Raw genomic sequence first — 17,665 nt, forward strand, 5'->3', positions numbered from 1 at the left:
CGACACAGCAGATGGCAGGGAGACCATTGTGGGTTTGCGATTTCTGTGCCTGGCTGTGAAGGGTGAGGTTGTTATTCCAAAAAAACCTTATGGCTCCTGGTCTTTAACCAAGAATATTTTAAACCACGAGTGAACACAAAACTTTTGCCCTGACAGTTATTTAACAGTTCTTTATCTAAATTCAAATCATAATCCTCCTTTTCCCTCATTTTGTGATTACCTGTTTATCGACCTTTCATTTTGCCAGGTTTAAGAGACTCTGCCATGAGTTGTCCTTGAAAAACCTTTTCAGAAAGTTTTAAAATCATATGCACATACATATGTATCTCTAAGTATACGTATTTATGGCTCTATATATGTGTGTGTGTATATTTATATTTGTACGGGCTCTGATTCATATTCAGAACTCACTGAGGATTTTGGATTGGCAAAAGTTGCTGACCTAGTGCATTTCACCTCTTTATTTTCTTATATGCGTGATTGCCTGTGTGATTTGGGAGTTATCCTTCCGAAGAACCAAAACCACAGTGTATCCATAGGTTGTGCTTACGCTGCAAACAAAGCAGACTCACTCTTCACTGCCTGGTTTCAGAATATATTGCAAAGCACTTTAAAATGTTTATGTAAGTGTGCATTTAAGGGCTATGGTACGTCTAACGGACACTGGTTGGACGCTTGTCTGCGTGGTGCAGTGGCTCATGTGGCGCGTGTCCACGTGTCTGTGCAGGGTTTTGGCACCTCGCAGACTTGCACCTTGAGAACTGTTGTGTAATGTGGGCTGACTCAGCTGTACCTCCGTGCACTGAACAAATACATATACAGGAAGGCAAATGTAATCTACTTTTCTTCCAGCAGCTGGTAATGCACTGCCTGGCTTCCTGAAGAACTCGGCGCAGATCTACCCACCTGTAAAACAATGTCATTTCTCCTACCGTGTCCTAACAGCTTGTTCTGGGTGCTGTCAAGGCACATTAGATTGCATCAGTTCCACACTGGAAATTCATTCAAGATATTTTTCCGGGCTCTCTGGTGGCTGCTATTGGGAATAATCCTGCTTTGCTCTCCAGCACATTGTTCTGTTTTTAAAATTGGACTGCTCGGACCCTGGAACTGTGACCCCTTCTTTTCCAAAGCCTTTCCCGATGTGGCTGCCAGGTTAGCAGTGGAACGAATAAGCAAAGATCCTTCACTAGATCTTGGTCACAGGCTGGATTATGTGGTCCTGCAAGAAGAATGCAAGGCATCAAGAGCTCTGGTTAGATTCATTGGCTTTGGAAAGTTTTCCTCAGCTTTCATAGGCCCTCTGAACCCTGGCTTCTGTGAGGTGGCTACAGTTTTAGGGGAAAACTGGAATAAAGCCATCTTCTCATGGATGTGCATCAATTATAAACTGGATTCCACCATCCACCACCCTACATTTGCAAGGACCCTGCCCTCTCCAACCCGAGTTTTGTTTACAATAATGAAATATTTTTACTGGGCTAATGTTGGCATCATTGCTTCCAACGAGGATATTTGGATGGACACAGCCAACAAGTTAGCGAGTGCACTCAGGAGCCAGGGGCTTCCTGTAAGCATTGTTACATCCATGCGTAAAGGAGAAAAAGGCATTGAAGACACCTGGAATGAGATTAAAGAAGTTGATGGCATTAGAAGTAAGTGCTTTGAGTCTCATTCCTTTTTTTTTAATTTTCTCCAGGGTAGGACTGTATTGTTATCCAATGGGCATAGCTTAGCGAATGAAATTTTGCAGTCATTTAAGTCAAGCAGAATTTTCTCTCTGACCTTAATGGAGCCAGGGCTTCACGTAAAAGAATGTTGGGTGTTTTGTATGTGATTGGAGATAGGGCAAAATAGTCTTCTACAACGTGAAAGATTGGGTCCAGCTTGTCTGAAAAGGTAATATTTAGTAGATGGGTGTCTGTGCTTGATCCTGTCAAGTGTAAAGAGGGGTTTATAGGAAGGTTTTATATTTATGGTGTTTTGGATTATGGATTATCAAAAATCTCATGCTTTGATGTTGTGTCTTTGCTACGTGGGTTCAATGAAGGTATCAGAAGTGAAATCCAGTGTTATACACCACACACTGAAGCAGTGGAAGGGCCCTTGTTGATGTACAGCACGTAGTAAAGAATGATCTTTTTTCTCTTGAGAAAATGTGGGAAAAAAAACATGTTTTTCTGGTTCAGAACTTTGTTATGAAGTCTGTGATGGAACGCTGATCCTGGATGTACACCTCTGCAGTCAGCACTGTGAATCCAGATGAGGATGCATTTTAATGAAGACTTTGACTTTTATACCAAAGACTAACAAGGGTAGCAAGATATTTTCTAACTTGGAGTTTTACCACTGCTCAAGTCTATGCTTGAGACCAAATTGACCTTGGGTGGGTTCATCTCGTCACCAACACAGCTCTCCATGTGAGTTAGAGGTGATGGGCTCCTTTCATAACTAATGGAGAGAACCAGTCCTTCTTCAAACATGATTCATCTGACCAGCTTAAGCTCTCTGCCACAGTATGGGATGAATCACTGCCTAGAAGTACCCGTTTCTTTCCTGTAATTGAGCAACCTGACAATGCTCTTGTTCACTTCAGCTTCTACTTTGCCAAGGATACTTTTTCTCCTAAGGAGAGACCACAGCTACTCTAGAGATCCTGGTCCCTCCTGGTATAGTAGCAGTCAGGTCTTCCTTGCAACTTTCCTTCCCATCATTGCCCTATTTTGCTCCTCTCACTGACTGAGTTTTGAAATGCTGTCTTGGATGAAAGATGAGGAGTGCTTCCTTTCATGAAGGGCCAGTGAGCACCGTGGAAAACCTGTTATACAGATACACCTGTATTTCAGATCTCCCCATGGGGACACTGGCCCCATGGCATTTTGCAGGCAAAGACACAGACTCTGGGACAGCCAGGCGTCGACCAGATGTTGCAACACAACACGGTGCCCAGCCTAAAATCTATATAAGGTGACAGGGTGAACGGGTGGAGCTTGGGCACTGTTAATGACCGTGTGGTGTCTGTCAGCTCAGGGCACAAAAAGGGAAAGCTCATGTCTCTCAGTCAATGACAACAATGACCATGACTACCCATCATGTTAGCCTGTGCCTCACTTTTGCCAAAATTTCTCTCTACTCGTCCTTCTGTGTGGCTCCAGGAATGGGTAATGCTCACAGCCTCCTTTGCTAGATGTTGCAGACCTCCAGAGGTTGAACGAAATTGGTATAGCTCCCAACTTCCTCAGCACATAACATTGGTGGGGGCCCATTAGAACAGCTCTTTTTTTGGGGGTGAGGGAGCTATTTTGTGTTGAAAACCCAAAATGGATTAACAACATTGTCTGTGATCCTTGTGTTTCAGTTATACTCCTGTGCATGCATTCTGTGCTCATTGGAGGGGAGGAACAGGCCACCTTACTCACAAAAGCTCTGGAAATGGGACTAGCAGATGGAAGATATGTCTTTGTTCCATACGACACTTTACTGTACAGTCTTCCTTACCAAAACAACTCATTCAACCTCTTTGATAATAACAGCAAGCTCCAGGAAGCATATGATGCTGTGCTGACTATCACACTGGCATCGGGAGAAAGGACTTTCTATGATGCGTTCAGGGAAGCTAAAGAAAGTGGTGAAATAACCAGGGATTTGGAAGCCACCCAGGTAAATATTCTTTCTCTCAGGCTTTTCTGGGACTTGGTAATGGGAGACATGAGACAATAGTAATAGAGAAAGTACAGGTGAGAGACAACCCAGGCTGCGTGCTTTTATTTGGAGAAAAATATGGTGAAAGTTGGATGTGGTCTGCATTTGTTTGGAAAGGATATTTCTCCTGAATGTCTGGCAATCTAACTCAGTTAGTTCAACTGCAGGACCGTGCTGTGAATTCAGGAGAAAGGGGTTGTCTCTGAGGCTCTCAGATTTGGTTTGCTACATGCTACCTGCAGTAGGCCCAAGCTGAAGAGGTGTCTCCTAAGGTGGATAAAGTCCGTGGAGTTTTTAAGGCACCAGAATAAGATGTCCACATGCCTGAGAATTTGGAGGGATGTGACAGACAAACGAAATACTGAATGCTTCTAGAGGGAAATTCTTAGGATCGTTGTTGCCTCATTCTTTTCAACACTATAGTCAAAGTTATTCTTTGCCAGCACAATTATCTAAATGTCACCAGTAGCCTATAAAAAAACCAAGTCAGTTGTGACCTTGTAAACATTGCAAGAAGAATTGGGGAATCTGTCATACTGGTGTAGAGATGCAGGATTCAGGTGAGCTAATCTTCAAATCTCAAGATGATCTTTCAAAAAAATTGTAAGCATTTTTAAGGCATGATTTATCAGATCTGCATGGATGTCTACTTTAGGAGGAGATGAATCATGCCTTGAAAGTATTCATTTCTTTCCCTTCACTATAATGAGAGCCCAGGTTAAGTATATTGAGGTTGTAGGTGTTGTTGCTGTCATTGTAGGTGTCTACATCTGGTCAACTAATCCCACCACAGATGTCAAATTCTGTGGCTCCCAACAGCACTCCTCATTTTATCCTGAGTGTATATGGCTATATATATAAAAGTATATGGCTGTATGTATACATATATGGCTATATGTATATGGCTATAATCTCTCTTCACCTACCAACTGTGAATGACCATATGACTGCAAAAGCCACCATGTGTGTTTTTAGGGGAGGGGAAATTTTTAGGTTCCTAAGTGAAGTCTGGCACGGAAGGGAGCAATGTGAGGTGAAAAGGCTTTGGTACCCCAGCGGATGAGTTTGCTGTGGCTCTGCTTTGTGGTTTTTATGCCTTAGGAATAAACAATGCTCTGACAGAGAGAACCAATCGTTTGGGCATGACATTTTTCCTACCTGGGTAGGGAGGTGAACTTCTGGCTCTGATCTTCTGTTTGTGGAAGATGTTTTAGCACAGTGCTTTGAGGCAGGCTGTGATAAAATTCCAGCTGAACGTCAGGCTCAGGGTCTTGGCTCTTCCCATGATAAAGCAATTTTACATGGTTTTAAAAATATTTTGAAATTGTATTTTGGGAAGCAACCATAAGAAAAGACAGATATTCGAAGTCACACATATATTGGGTCGATCCAGAGCTACCTTCAGCCTAAGATTCTTCAAACCCATTACTCTGTGAGCCTTAATGCTCAGGTGTCTCAGTTCTTGAGTTTACAGCTTAGCCGGTGGGACATCTTTTGCCACAGATCTCAAACCAGAGTTTGGCAGCAGTATATCCTGACCTCAATTTCTCCTGTATTTTTAGGTTTCTCCACTTTTTGGAACAATCTATGATGCCATTTACTTCATGGCAATGGCTATGGACAGTGCTCGGAGGAAAGGAGTCAGAATCTCAGGAGCTAACATAGCTGAGCACACAAAAAACTTCAGTTTCCCTGGATTCAGTCACCAGGTAGAGACAGACAACTGTGGGAAGGGGCTGAGCGACTACGTGATACTGGACACAGATGGTCATGGGAACCAGCTCTTCCCGACCCACTTGCTGGACATGTCGTCAGACTCTGTGAAGCCCCTAGGCCGGGCCATCCACTTCCCCAGAGAAGGTCCACCCAAGCCAGACCTCGGTTGTTGGTTTGATCCAGATGTTCTCTGCACTGGAGGTAAGAAAGACAAAAAAACAGGGTCAAATGGCATTGGGTCCTTGCTTCTTATTTATTTCATCTTTTCTTTTACTCCAGGGGAGAGCACCCCAAAGAGAAAACCCTAAACTCAAGAAATTCATATAAATATGACCAATCACCACGCTGTTTGTAATGGGAGTCCTATACAGAGATCCCACTATTGATCCGCAAGACTCTCTTATTGCTTGTTAGGTCAATAAGGTTGTTGCCACTGTTGTGTGCTGGAAAGAATTTTCCAGGTCTGACAGTCAACATGTGCCTATTTTGATAGCAATCAATATATGCCAGAGGCTCCAGCCAGGACCGTGTCCCTGGCCTTCTGAGGGACAGGGCACTAAGAGGATTTGCGGTGAAGACAGCCTAAGAGAGCTGCACAACAGCAGATGCTCTCACCATCTCTCCTGGTTAACCCCAGCTTCTTTACCCAGTTAGCTATGCAGCTTTAAGGATCATCAGAGCTCACCTCATCAAGAAAAGATGATGATCATTACTCAAAATAATTTGGATTACTGCAGTCAACAGAGGTGGTAATTGAAGACTTAGGGGCAGAGATATCTGCGCTGCTTCCTGGGTTTGCAATACTGGGCACTGGTTTTACTTATTATTTTTAAATTGAGGCAACTGTGGTGCAGTTTTAAAGTCCACAGGGAACCCAAAATCTCAGGGTAGGATACCTAGCCTCCACTTGACATATTTACTTATAATACTAAGCATTTACTCCTACTGCTCCAGGATATGACTTAAACAGACAAAATTAACCACATCTACAGAATATTTCATTCAGCAGCTGAGAAAAACATTCCCCTTGGCTTAGCCATAGCTGGTTTAAATCAGTGTCGCTCCATGGAAATTGGAGATATACTGATCTTACAGCAGCTGGCAACCTATAGAAGAGACAAATATAATGCTACCATTGATCTAATTTTGCACTGCTACTAGGAACTACATAGCAATTTATCATCCCATTGCAGTCTATGGAAAAATCCCACTAATTTTTAGAGAGATTAGATTTTATGTTCACACTTTTACAAAAGCATAAAGCTCTAGGCATTTGTCAGTGAAGCAGCAATTTATTATTATTATTATTAATATTTCAGAGACTGAATTTTATGACAAGAATTAAATCCAGGCCTCACACACACACACACACACACACACACAGATGGAAGACACAGCCAGACACCGACAGACTCACACATACAGGAGAGCAATGCATTTACAGGCACCACTACCCACAACCAGCGTTGCTGAAACATGGACAACACAAACGGCCTGATCCTGTTCTTACACACCAGCTAACCAGGCTCCAAGCTCGCTAGCATTTGTCAGAACCCCAGCCCCTGCACACACACAAATGCATCCTCTGGTAGGTGGTCCAGACCTGTAATTCCCCCATAGCCAGCTCCCAAACCCTCTGGTCTCTGCAGGAGCCAGTCTCCAGACTTGTGGTCTCTCATGGGTTGCAGGCTCCAGGACCTCTTATCTTACTCGTTGGTTAGGCTGACTTGCAGTCTGCAAATGTCACACACAGGCAGAATAAAGAGCACCCTCATCCAGGAAAAAAATCAGGAACAGGGGTTAAGAAGAAGGTAGGACAGATTGTGATGATCAGGTGCAGGGTTTGGTTGGAAAAATGCACAACGTGCTTATGCGTGACCAGTATCCCACACTTGAGCCTCCCCAACTCACCCCCATCCCTCCCCTTCCCCATTTTTTTCCCTTCCTCTCTAAACATCCCATAAGAAGTCTCATATACTCCCACAGTCCCCTTAAAGCGTCCCCTAATGAGTTTAACACAATCCCACAAGTCCCCTCAAGTATGCCGTAAGTTTGCTCTTTCCCATGAGCCCATGATAACCTTTCTTTCACTTCTGATTAGTTATAAAGTTCTGGTTGAGCTTCCTCAAGCATCCATCAGTGACATGAGTGCTCTGGTCTTTGGTATTGCTTTCGCTATCTCCTATTCCTTAAGGTTTGTTTATCTGGGTGTTTATTTTTTACTTCTCTTGTCCTTTTACTGTCTCTTGTTCACCCCAGTGAATTTTGTGCTTCAACTAGCTCTTGCTCTCAGCTTATCAGATGCTGCTTCAGTGAATAAAATTGGGTTTGGATGTTTTCCAACTGTGAAAGAATCCTCATGGCATGATGTGTAACTGTGACCCTACTTCAAGCAAAGGACATGATCAGGGAGAGACCCTTTGCTATTCCTTGGTTTTCTGCACTGCCTTTCAAGTACCACGTTGCCTTACAGTCCTCTAAAGTATGGTCAAGCGCTTTTAGGTTCTAAAATGCAATGGTAATAAGCAAAAGAATTTCTCTGAGGCTCTTTCTCAGAGGAGATTTGTTCAGACAGCAGAGTCTCTGCGGGCTACCTGAGGAAGCTTAGGAGACAGTGCCAGTAAAAAAACCCTGATTGAATGCAGAACACAGCCTTAACAAACTCCACGTTATTCCTACCACATTGTGGTCTGGGTTACAGATTCTCTCTGAAAATGTTAGAAGGCCATGCAGAGGTGTGAGATGGGACTTTTATACCCCTAGACTTCATCACTGGTTTGTCCAGGAGACATTTGCTCCTTTGTCCAGCAAGAAAACCAACCCATGCCCCTGTGACTGGATTATTCAAAGCTCATTCTGTCTTTAATAACAAGTTTCCTAGCAGGCAACCACAGCTCCAGAGCACCAGGTCTACTGCAAGTCTGCCTCTAAGCTGATCCAGCATTGTGCAAGACCTTTATGGGGTGTGTTCTGGCTTCGCACTCACACTAGTCCTTCTGGAGGGGGGCACATCTTCGGCAGCTCCCTTGACTCCTAGGGATGAACATTGGGTTGCTGTCACCTGCTCTTACGGGGACTGCAACACTCTGACATTGTCTATGCATGAAGAACAAACCCTGGCCTCCAGGCCAGCTTGGTGTGGTCTTGCTCATTCCTGTATTCAAGGTGAGCACCTCTTGGAGAAAGCTGGCTGTGTCTCCATTGCACTTTGGTAGAGTGAAACCTTGGTCTACATCCATGCTGTCTGCAAGGTGGAGAAACGGGTGTGAAGTATCCACCCTACTGTGCCTGGATTTCTTCTCAGATGGAGGTGTACAGGGCTAGTTCCAGGCTGGAGCATGAAAGCAGAGTGACTTCTTATATAGAATCATGGTACTATAGAATCACAGAATGGTTTAGGTTGGAAGGAACCTTTAAAGATCATCAAGTCCAACACCCCTGCCATGGGCAGGGACATCTTTCAATCGATCGGGTTGCTCAAAGCCCCGTCCAACCTGATCTTGAACACTTCCAGTGACGGGGCATCCACAGCTTCTCTGGGCAACCTGTTCCAGCGTATGTGTGAGGACAATCAGGGACTGGGGCCCTGGGCTGAAGCAGAATCTAAGTCCAAACCCGGCAGGAAAATTTCAGCTAAAATGCTCTGTCTGTTCCTGAAAAGAACACTAATGTTCAAATATTCCTGCGGCTTTCACTGGGAAGCTCTAGGTCTCAGTGTTTGCAAAAAGACCTATGATTTAGGTGCAGGAGTGACTTAGAGTCATGAACCTTTTATCAACCCAAATTCCTCCATGCTTGTTTGTGTTTAAGGATCTCTGAACACAGACAGAATAAAATAGAAATAAACAGAAGACAGAAGAGACAGAGACAGCAAACACTTCCCACTGGAATTTAGCTCATCCACTCATGCCAGCTTTCCTTAGCTCTCTAGCAAAGACACTCACGAGCAAAGTATGTGTCTCCAGTACTTTATCTTGATAGGCCCGTCGAGGAAGACATCAGCCTTCTCCTCCTTCTCTTCTGCTCTTTTCAGCATTAGAAATCTGTAGCAGGGAATGAAAAATCCCAGATGGGCTGGTGACTCACACTGGCCATCAGTTTGGTACCACATGATAAAGATTTTTCAGTGTTTCAGTTCCTGGAGAGAAGAGGGTGAAATGTTCAAAAGTTACGAACTTTGCAGAAGCTGGCTCTAAAACTTAATATTTCCCTGTGAGCCCAGTCTTTATTTACTTGAAGAAAAACTACTTTTCCACTGATCCAGGGCTTTAGGTCTGGTATAGAAAAAAAGTGTGTGGAAATAAATAATTAAAGTAGTTGCAGACTCATGTAAATAAGGTCAGTAAGTATTTATTCAGAAATTAACATTGCATAAAAATTATTTTCTAGCATTCTCCTGGTTGAGTATTTGACTTTGTAGTCTAATGGTCTGGTGTTGATATTTTCAATATTATTGCCTAAATCAAAGGGATTTTCTAATTCACTGATTCTTTTCCCCTCTTTGCACAGGGATTGAGCCTGCAGTCATGATTTGGGGAGTTATGCTGATATGTGCCCTGGTGCTTGTTGCTGTGGGCCTGGCGTCTCTCATCAGGTGAGAATTGCAGTACATATTTGATTTGGTGCCACTTTTAGCTTCTGTGGGAGACTTGCACTTTAGCCAGCAGTTTAGACTGTGTGAACACATAGCAGGTTTGATTGCGGTCTTTGCTCTCCAGCCACATATCTCTTCACTTTATTAAGTGATAGTGGCTTGAGCAATGTGGGCATTGGTTCTGCAGTCTCAGGAGCAGCCATTTTACCCTTAATCCAATCCAGGTTTCGAAGAACATCACAGTCTGTTGCTGGAAGGATTAGCTGGGTGATGGCTCTGAAGCATTAGGAAGGTGATTATCACTTTGGGGGCGCAAAGCATGCCATACAAACCAAGGACAGGACTCTGCTTTGAGAACATCGGGGTGGAGAACAAGTGGGCTGCCATGTTAAATGTCTTTTTTCTTACTCCAGATCATTCTTGCCTGGATTTCTGTCCCTAATATAATCATGTTAGCTATGAAGCACCTGGGCTCACCCTCTTTACTTTCTCCATGCACTAAAGAGAAAGAGAGAGAGAATATCTCTGGAGAGGGTTTGGAGCAATTAATTAGGATACCTCTTTATTACCAAGCTGATTCACTCCCTGTTTTGAACTGGCGTCCAGTTCCCTGGTCATTCACGTTGCACGGTCTGGGCATGGGATCTTTGGAGCAAATGAAGTAGTCTGCTGGGGAAGAGACAGTTTCCAACAATTGCATAGGTCACACTTGTGTCCTGACTCTATATCCAAGGTGGACATGAGCCAGCATGGACTGGTTGGTCCAGGGCCTATGGGTTGTTCTTTGGCAAGGACGCTATGGCCATAACCTAAGGTAATCTGCTCCAAACTGGCCCTTGGAGTAATCTGTCTCTCATTATTGATGTCTACATGGTACGTGACTGAAATCAAACTGAAATTAGAAGGCATATTTACTCAGCAACGATGGGTTCAACAGAGCAGGGTTCGTGGATTTTCCCATCCCGCTTTGCCTCTCAAATCATCCCCAAACATGTTTTCTCTCCAATCCTGAATCATCCCTCCAAACCCAGATGATATAAGGCCACCCAGCAAGCAACACCCCAAACAGCTCCCCTGCTTATAACACACAGCTGCTTCTGATATCTTGTAATTGCAGGCACTGAAGAGGTTGCCTCCATCCACCCGCACTGTAAAACCCTGCTCTATTCTTTGGCCACCAGCCTCTACAATTACGTAAATAAAAGACAATCTTTCTGCCTACTCGTAAGCTGTTCCACAAGTACCAGACTATGCTGGGGAAGGCTCAGTCACAAGTAAAGATGTATGGCCATCTGCAAGGGAAGAAAAAAAAGTCTAGCATGACTCAGACAGTGATTTATGTTAGGGAAGGGCATGTCTGGAACTAAATTTAAACCACAGCATGGTCTGAGTTTAAACGTGGGAGCCCTGGTCTTAGGTCTGCCAGGGATCTGCTGCATGACCTTAAATGAGTCACTCTACTCTCTGTGCTTTGCTTGCAGCAGAGGGGTGCTTTCCTCCATGCTTGGGGGAGAGGATGTGATTGACCAAGCAAGGTTTTCAGGTGGGCAGGTGAAAGGTACATAAGCGATGCACTTTTTGCATGAAGATGAGTTGGGTGGCTTGGGACAAAGAGGTTAGAGAAAGATTATAACAAAATCATCTCAGGTGATGCCTGTGGTTATGTGGCCAAGGCTCCCTCTGAACTCCAAAAAGCTGTCTGTGCTCTTCTAAAATGCCCAGAGTGGTACACGCAGTGGAAAAGTGAATTGTGGTGATGTATGGATATTTTGTAAAATGGATTCCTTCTACAGTACAGTTGGCAAAAGGCATCCTATTGCCCACCTCATCAGGAAAAGTCTTAGGTGTGTGCAGATCAGACATCTGCTGTAGTGTAAACAAAGTTCCTTAAACAAAAAAAGTGACATTGAGGGCAATGGGGGACCTTTCCTTTCCCTTCTCTGTTCCGGCTTGATGAGTTTTTGACTGTCTAATAGATACAGTGTGCTTCGTGCTCAGTGTTAGACCTTGATATCCATTGAAATAGTGGCTTCAAAATGATGGGGTGTGACTTCTGCCTCTTCCCTGAGTCCCTAAAATGGCCACGTGTTGGGTATTAGTGTCAGATGAATCCCAGCTAAAAACTAACAATGAAAGTCTGGAATGTTTTGTATTGGTTTGCATGAAGTGGACGTAAGCCTGTTTGAACTACGCCATGAATATGCAGTCCTTGACAGTGCACCATTTCTTGTTGTGGTCTCTTCTGCCTTGCAAATTCAAGAGACGCTGGGCAAGTAGCAAGATGCAATCAAGCAACAGATAGTGTCTTTGCTGGTCTGACAACTATGCTGAATTTTCTCTCTTGCCTGTGGCAGTTCTGCAAATCTGGTAACCTATCAAGGAGTGCAGAGAGTCATCCCTTGGAAAACGGGCAGCAGCATCCTGTGGAGATGCCAGAAGCACATTTGTCCTGTGTTACACAGTGCGTGATAGACATCCCATCTGGCTCAGGTCCTGGAAGAAGTAGATCTGAATCAGCACAGTCATCTTCTTGATCTAATTACTCCTGACCAAGAGAAACAGCACTGGTTCAGCAATACTGCTTCCAAGACCTCCCCGCTGCATTGCACTACGCTGTGCATGCCAAACTGCTCATCCCCTGTAGCTTTTCCCTCTGTATGAGCTTGCAGTCATTACAAGGGGGTATCTTGCCGTGTGCTTCATACTGCACCATGCTACAACATAGAGATTCAGCCAGCACATTCTGATGATAACGTGCGTCCAGGCAGCTTTTATAAATTTTCCCGTGGTTCAGTCTCAGTCCCTAAAAAAGGCTGGTGTGCCTGAGAACTGTTTGTTCAGCAGCCAGATTGGCTGGTCTAATAAAACCTACTATTCTCTCCTAATGGAGAATGATTTGGGAAATGAAAAATAAAACCAAGGAAAACAAAGTATGCATTACATACACATCCGACTCATATTTGTAACCAGATTGACTCAAGATGTCTATTTGTGATGAGACCCTTTGAGATTATAGCTTTTGTAGTCTGTGGATTGGATAACCCTTGACTCGGAGGATTTCAGTCCAAATCAGGGCATCGTGATTTCTCAACTGCTTTCACCCATGTCCATCCCCACTGCCACACCACATGCTGCACTTTCCTAATACTACCGGGAAGCCAGATGTGGGGGACTCAGAGGTGGTGTAAACTGGTTACCTACCTAAAAATGTTAACTGTGACTCTCCAAATCTTGCAGGCGTAGTATCTTGAACAGACAGCTATTCAGGGGACCTAACAAGATAATACTGACCTTGGATGACCTCGTCTTCATCAACCCAGACGTATATAAAAAGGTAAGTCCTTCCACTCATGAAAGTAATCTGGTGGGACACTCAAAGGCAGGTTTGCTGTGTGGTATTTTCATGAAGCTCTGGGAAGGTTACTCACTTCTCCATGACTCATTTTCCCTTGCATATCAGAAAATTGCCCATATGCTGAGTGTTTTTGAGTCAGATTAGATGCACATGCAGTGTCAGAGTTATTACGGTGATGTAAAATAGTACCCTTGGTTGTGTTTATTCTAACAGCCAGGGCTTATTCTTTGTTCTTGAGGTTGGAGTAGCACAGTTCATGTCCATATAACTAAACCATCTTACACTCTAAAATAACGTGTCTGCTTCCAGACTACCTATTGGGAACCATTCCTGGCCGGTGCTGGCTCCTGCCCAGAGCTGGGGATTGCCTGGGGGAGTGTTTGGCATAGGCCAGAGCCATGCCCAGGACCATGCCAATGATCTGGACTGCTGTGGAGCAATCCCTTTGCCTAAGTCACTGACACAGATACAGGTTTCTTACCTATGCCAGAAGAGAAACTTCCCTGAGATACCTGCCTCATCTGGTGTCTCCCCCGAGCCACAGCATTTCCATCACCTAAAATGCTGCTGTAGTGTTTCAAGGTACTAAACAGGGTCAACCTTATGAGCCTTTTAGAGGTATTCAGAGAGATGAGTTGGGAAGTTTGGGAGGTTTGGGAGGTTGCTATCATGGATGAAATGTATGGCCCGAAGCAGACCTGGAATGGAGGTTTACATCCAAAGGTGGTAACTGTCTTGCACCTGCTTTCCTTGCCTTCCAGAGGCTGACTTTGGACAGTCTGACTGATGCAAACAGCGTAGCAGCCAACAGAAGCCTGAAATCCGTAACCCGCTCCTTGTCCTTGAAAAGCACATCTGCCACCCATGAAACCTCCAATGTGGCTTTGCATGAGGTAGGTAGGGACCTTGTGCAGCCTCCTCCCACTGCTTCTGTTCACTGAGCTGCTAAAGAGGAGAAAGCCTTGGGCTGCATTAAAGTATATCCCAGGATGTGAATACTGCTGACAGACCCTGAGGGTAAAAATAAGTTACTCCCAAGCAGGGACTTACCAGTGCTTAAGGTGACTCCACCCCAACCCTCACCCTGACACTTGGAGTCATGCAGGGTGGTGGTATTCGACATCCCTATGTAGTGTTCTGGGTCTGGTCCCCGTTAGAGATGTCACCACCTAAAGGCACTGTGAAGAACCTTTCTTACAAGACAGGGCCTTCAGGTGGTGACATACCTAATAAGGACCTTTCTTACAAGACGGGACCCAAATACACAGAATAAAGGCTATCAAATTGCCCTTTGTGCTAATAGGACCATATGGAGTTTAGGGAGAGGCAATGGCCAAGAAAACTCACCCCCTCCATTAGTTCTTTCCTAAAAATACAGCTTTTTGAAAAAATGACATGACAATTTTTCCTGAAAAGGAGCAAAATAAACTGGATTATAAATGCCAGAGAAAAGCTTTGGACAGAGTTACTTTCCTTTTTAATCAATTTATCATTGTTTATCAGATACTTATACACCTTCCAGGTATGAAGTTCTGATCCAGGTGAAGGTCCTGCCTCACCCCATTTTTTTGAAGGTTTCCTGGGGATATTTTTATTTGGGTGCAATATAGAAAGAATCTACTGCCGAGAACATTGAAAATCCCCAGCTACTTTCAAAGTCAAGGATCTGCAATTCAGACCTAGGTCCCAATGCTAGCTGTCGCTCAGAGATCTGCTCTATCATTCACCTGCCTGTATTGTGAACAGGGAGACTGGGTGTGGCTGAAAAAATTTGAGACGGGAGCAGTTCACAATCTGCGGCAAAGCTCCACCAGCGTCTTGAGGAAGGTAGGAACAGAGGATGGGCATGTGGAGGGAAGGTTGCTCGGGGGATCTTTGTGACCGCAGGGTATTTTTATTCTCCTTGTCTCCTGTTTATCCATGGAATCATGCGCCATGGCTGTCAATGAGTCTTGCCCGGTGAAATCTGGTGGAATGGACCATGCACGATTGCATCTGACAAACCTACCAATGATCCACGCGTCAGAGTCAGCAGCTTGCAAAACCCCACCCTGGACCTGGCACTTCAAAGCTGGTGCAATGCTGAATGTACAATGAGTCCTCTGAGTGGCCTTGTCTACAAAGGCAGAGTGGTTTGGAGGAAACCACCCCTGCCTGTGTCAGGGCAGGATGATGCACTGGTAGCTATTTTCATGTGTTATTCATTGACTGCCTAACAGTGTGGCGCAGACACGGTTATGCATTTCGATGGGATTTGCTCTGTGTCTCCAGCTAAGATGCCTGTCAGAAGTTTGTTTTTAGTCTTCAATTTTATTATTGTTCCTAAATGACAAGCAAACACATTTATTTTCCAAATTCAAGGCCATTAGTTGTTGGCAGCTACTGCTAACATAGGAGTGGCATTTTTATGCATATAAATATAACAAATTTACCAGGGCATGTCTCCAAAGGCACTGTTGATGGATGACTTTGGATCCTCCAGGCATGGTATTGCTTTCCAGATCAGACCAGAGCTGGAGCAAGACTCCACATGCTGAACTCAATTTACACAAGCCCATTTTGTCCTAGTGAAAGATCCAATCCAGCTCGTCTAAAGAAAAACAACTTTCTGTTCAGTTTGCTTTTGCTATCTTGCTTTCTTTGTCTTAATGGATAGACTAAGAAAAGCAAAGCTTAAAAAGAGTGTAGGATAGCTGAAAGCAAGCAGCAAAAAGGTTGCTTGCTTCCCCATCCTTGCGTGAAAGACTGTTTGGGAGTACCGAAATGGTAAGGACGTCTAATGATATAAAGAAGCTGCTGAGCAGCTGTCTGGCTGACTTGGTCTCTTGTGATTCACTGTTTTGTTTCAGATGAAAGGTCTGCGTCATGAAAATGTGAATCTGTTCCTGGGCTTTTTCTCTGACTGTGGCATCTTTGCCATAGTGATGGAGTACTGCTCCCGAGGAAGCCTGGAGGACTTGCTGAGAAATGAAGATATGAAACTGGATTGGATGTTCAAGTCCTCTCTCTTGATGGATCTAATTAAAGTAAATCCATTGCTCCTGCTGAGGCGTGACCTGCATGTGACTTTTATATTGACATAGCTATTTCATCCAGGACTTTGGGATTTTTATAGTAATGCAGGGAAAACCAATGTGAATTTAATTATACTGGTATACAGGGTCTTCTAACGGAGACCTCTTATTCCTGTTTTGTTACCATCTGAGAGAAGCTCTATTCGGGTAATAGGACTACATCCATGCAGCAGGATGAGAGGTTAAAACTACACATCAGGCTAGAACTGATCACCTAGGACAATGAATTTGGTGACAAATTCCTGCTTTCCAAAGGCCCTTTCTTGTCATAAATCAGAAATGCATCCACCATAGAACCAAACCGTAGACATCCCCTGTCACAGGATGGCTACATGTATGGTCACTTTAGCAGAGTGTTCACACATTTCAAACCGTGTCCCATGTGTTTTCATCCCCTAATGGTGAACTACCAGTCTGGGACAGGTGGCCTACAGAGGGCAGACTGCCAGAACCATTGTTACAGCCCATGATCCACCTTCTGATCCTCCTTGAGGGAGCTGGGTAAGGGCATCCAGCTCTTAATGGCTTCCCTTGACCTAACCATTGGGTACCACTTGTGCCTACCTTCTTAACCTTGCTAAAAGTACAACTTCCGAGTGCAATGACTCCTAGGGCTACAGAGGGAGGCATCTGTTCCTAAAGCTGCCAGTCCTTTCCAGTATTACTTTAGGGTGCAGCTAACCTAATTATTGTTCCTAATCCATTTCTGAACTTTTCCCATAGTTTCTTGCGTTGATCAGGACTGCATTCGACATAGAGTCAATGCTGTATCTGATGCCATCTAAGGTGACAATTTGGCTTGGTGTCTCTGAATGCTGATGGATAATATAATTCCTAAGGAACAGCCTCAATCTTTTCTGTGTTTCATAGGGAATTAGGTATTTGCACCACCAAGATTTTGCTCATGGACGTCTCAAGTCTCGCAACTGTGTTGTGGATGGCCGGTTTGTGCTGAAGATCACTGACTATGGTTATAATGAACTCTTAGAAGCACAGAAATGCCTGTATACTCAGCCACCCCCAGAAGGTAGGTGTCATAAGGAAAAATTTTTTAGGAAATATTTCATAGAAACATAGAGTAGTTTGGGTTGGAAGGGACCTCTAAAGCTTATCTAGTCCAACCCCCCTGCCGTGGGCAGGGACATTTTCAACTAGATCAGGTTGCTCACAGCCCCGTCCAGCCTGACCTGGAATGTTTCCAGGGACGGGGCATCCACCACCTCT

The 17,665-nt window shown here is 44.3% G+C and overlaps 1 protein-coding gene across 1 annotated transcript in view; it reads left to right on the forward strand.

Moving 5' to 3' along the window:
* Positions 1-916: 916 nt before the first annotated feature.
* The window catches only part of GUCY2F (guanylate cyclase 2F, retinal), a 47,688-nt gene continuing 30,939 nt past the window's right edge, over positions 917-17,665 (forward strand). Inside the window, exons 1-9 of the mRNA XM_009321936.1 lie at positions 917-1,655; positions 3,359-3,660; positions 5,265-5,619; positions 9,928-10,012; positions 13,250-13,346; positions 14,129-14,260; positions 15,114-15,194; positions 16,217-16,393; positions 17,312-17,468. Of these exons, the coding sequence (XP_009320211.1) occupies positions 917-1,655; positions 3,359-3,660; positions 5,265-5,619; positions 9,928-10,012; positions 13,250-13,346; positions 14,129-14,260; positions 15,114-15,194; positions 16,217-16,393; positions 17,312-17,468 (2,125 nt within the window). The remainder of the gene's footprint in view (positions 1,656-3,358; positions 3,661-5,264; positions 5,620-9,927; positions 10,013-13,249; positions 13,347-14,128; positions 14,261-15,113; positions 15,195-16,216; positions 16,394-17,311; positions 17,469-17,665) is intronic.

This window comes from Pygoscelis adeliae, unplaced genomic scaffold (genome assembly GCF_000699105.1).
Source record: "Pygoscelis adeliae isolate BGI_AS28 unplaced genomic scaffold, ASM69910v1 Scaffold263, whole genome shotgun sequence".
NCBI classification, from domain to species: Eukaryota; Metazoa; Chordata; class Aves; order Sphenisciformes; family Spheniscidae; genus Pygoscelis; species Pygoscelis adeliae.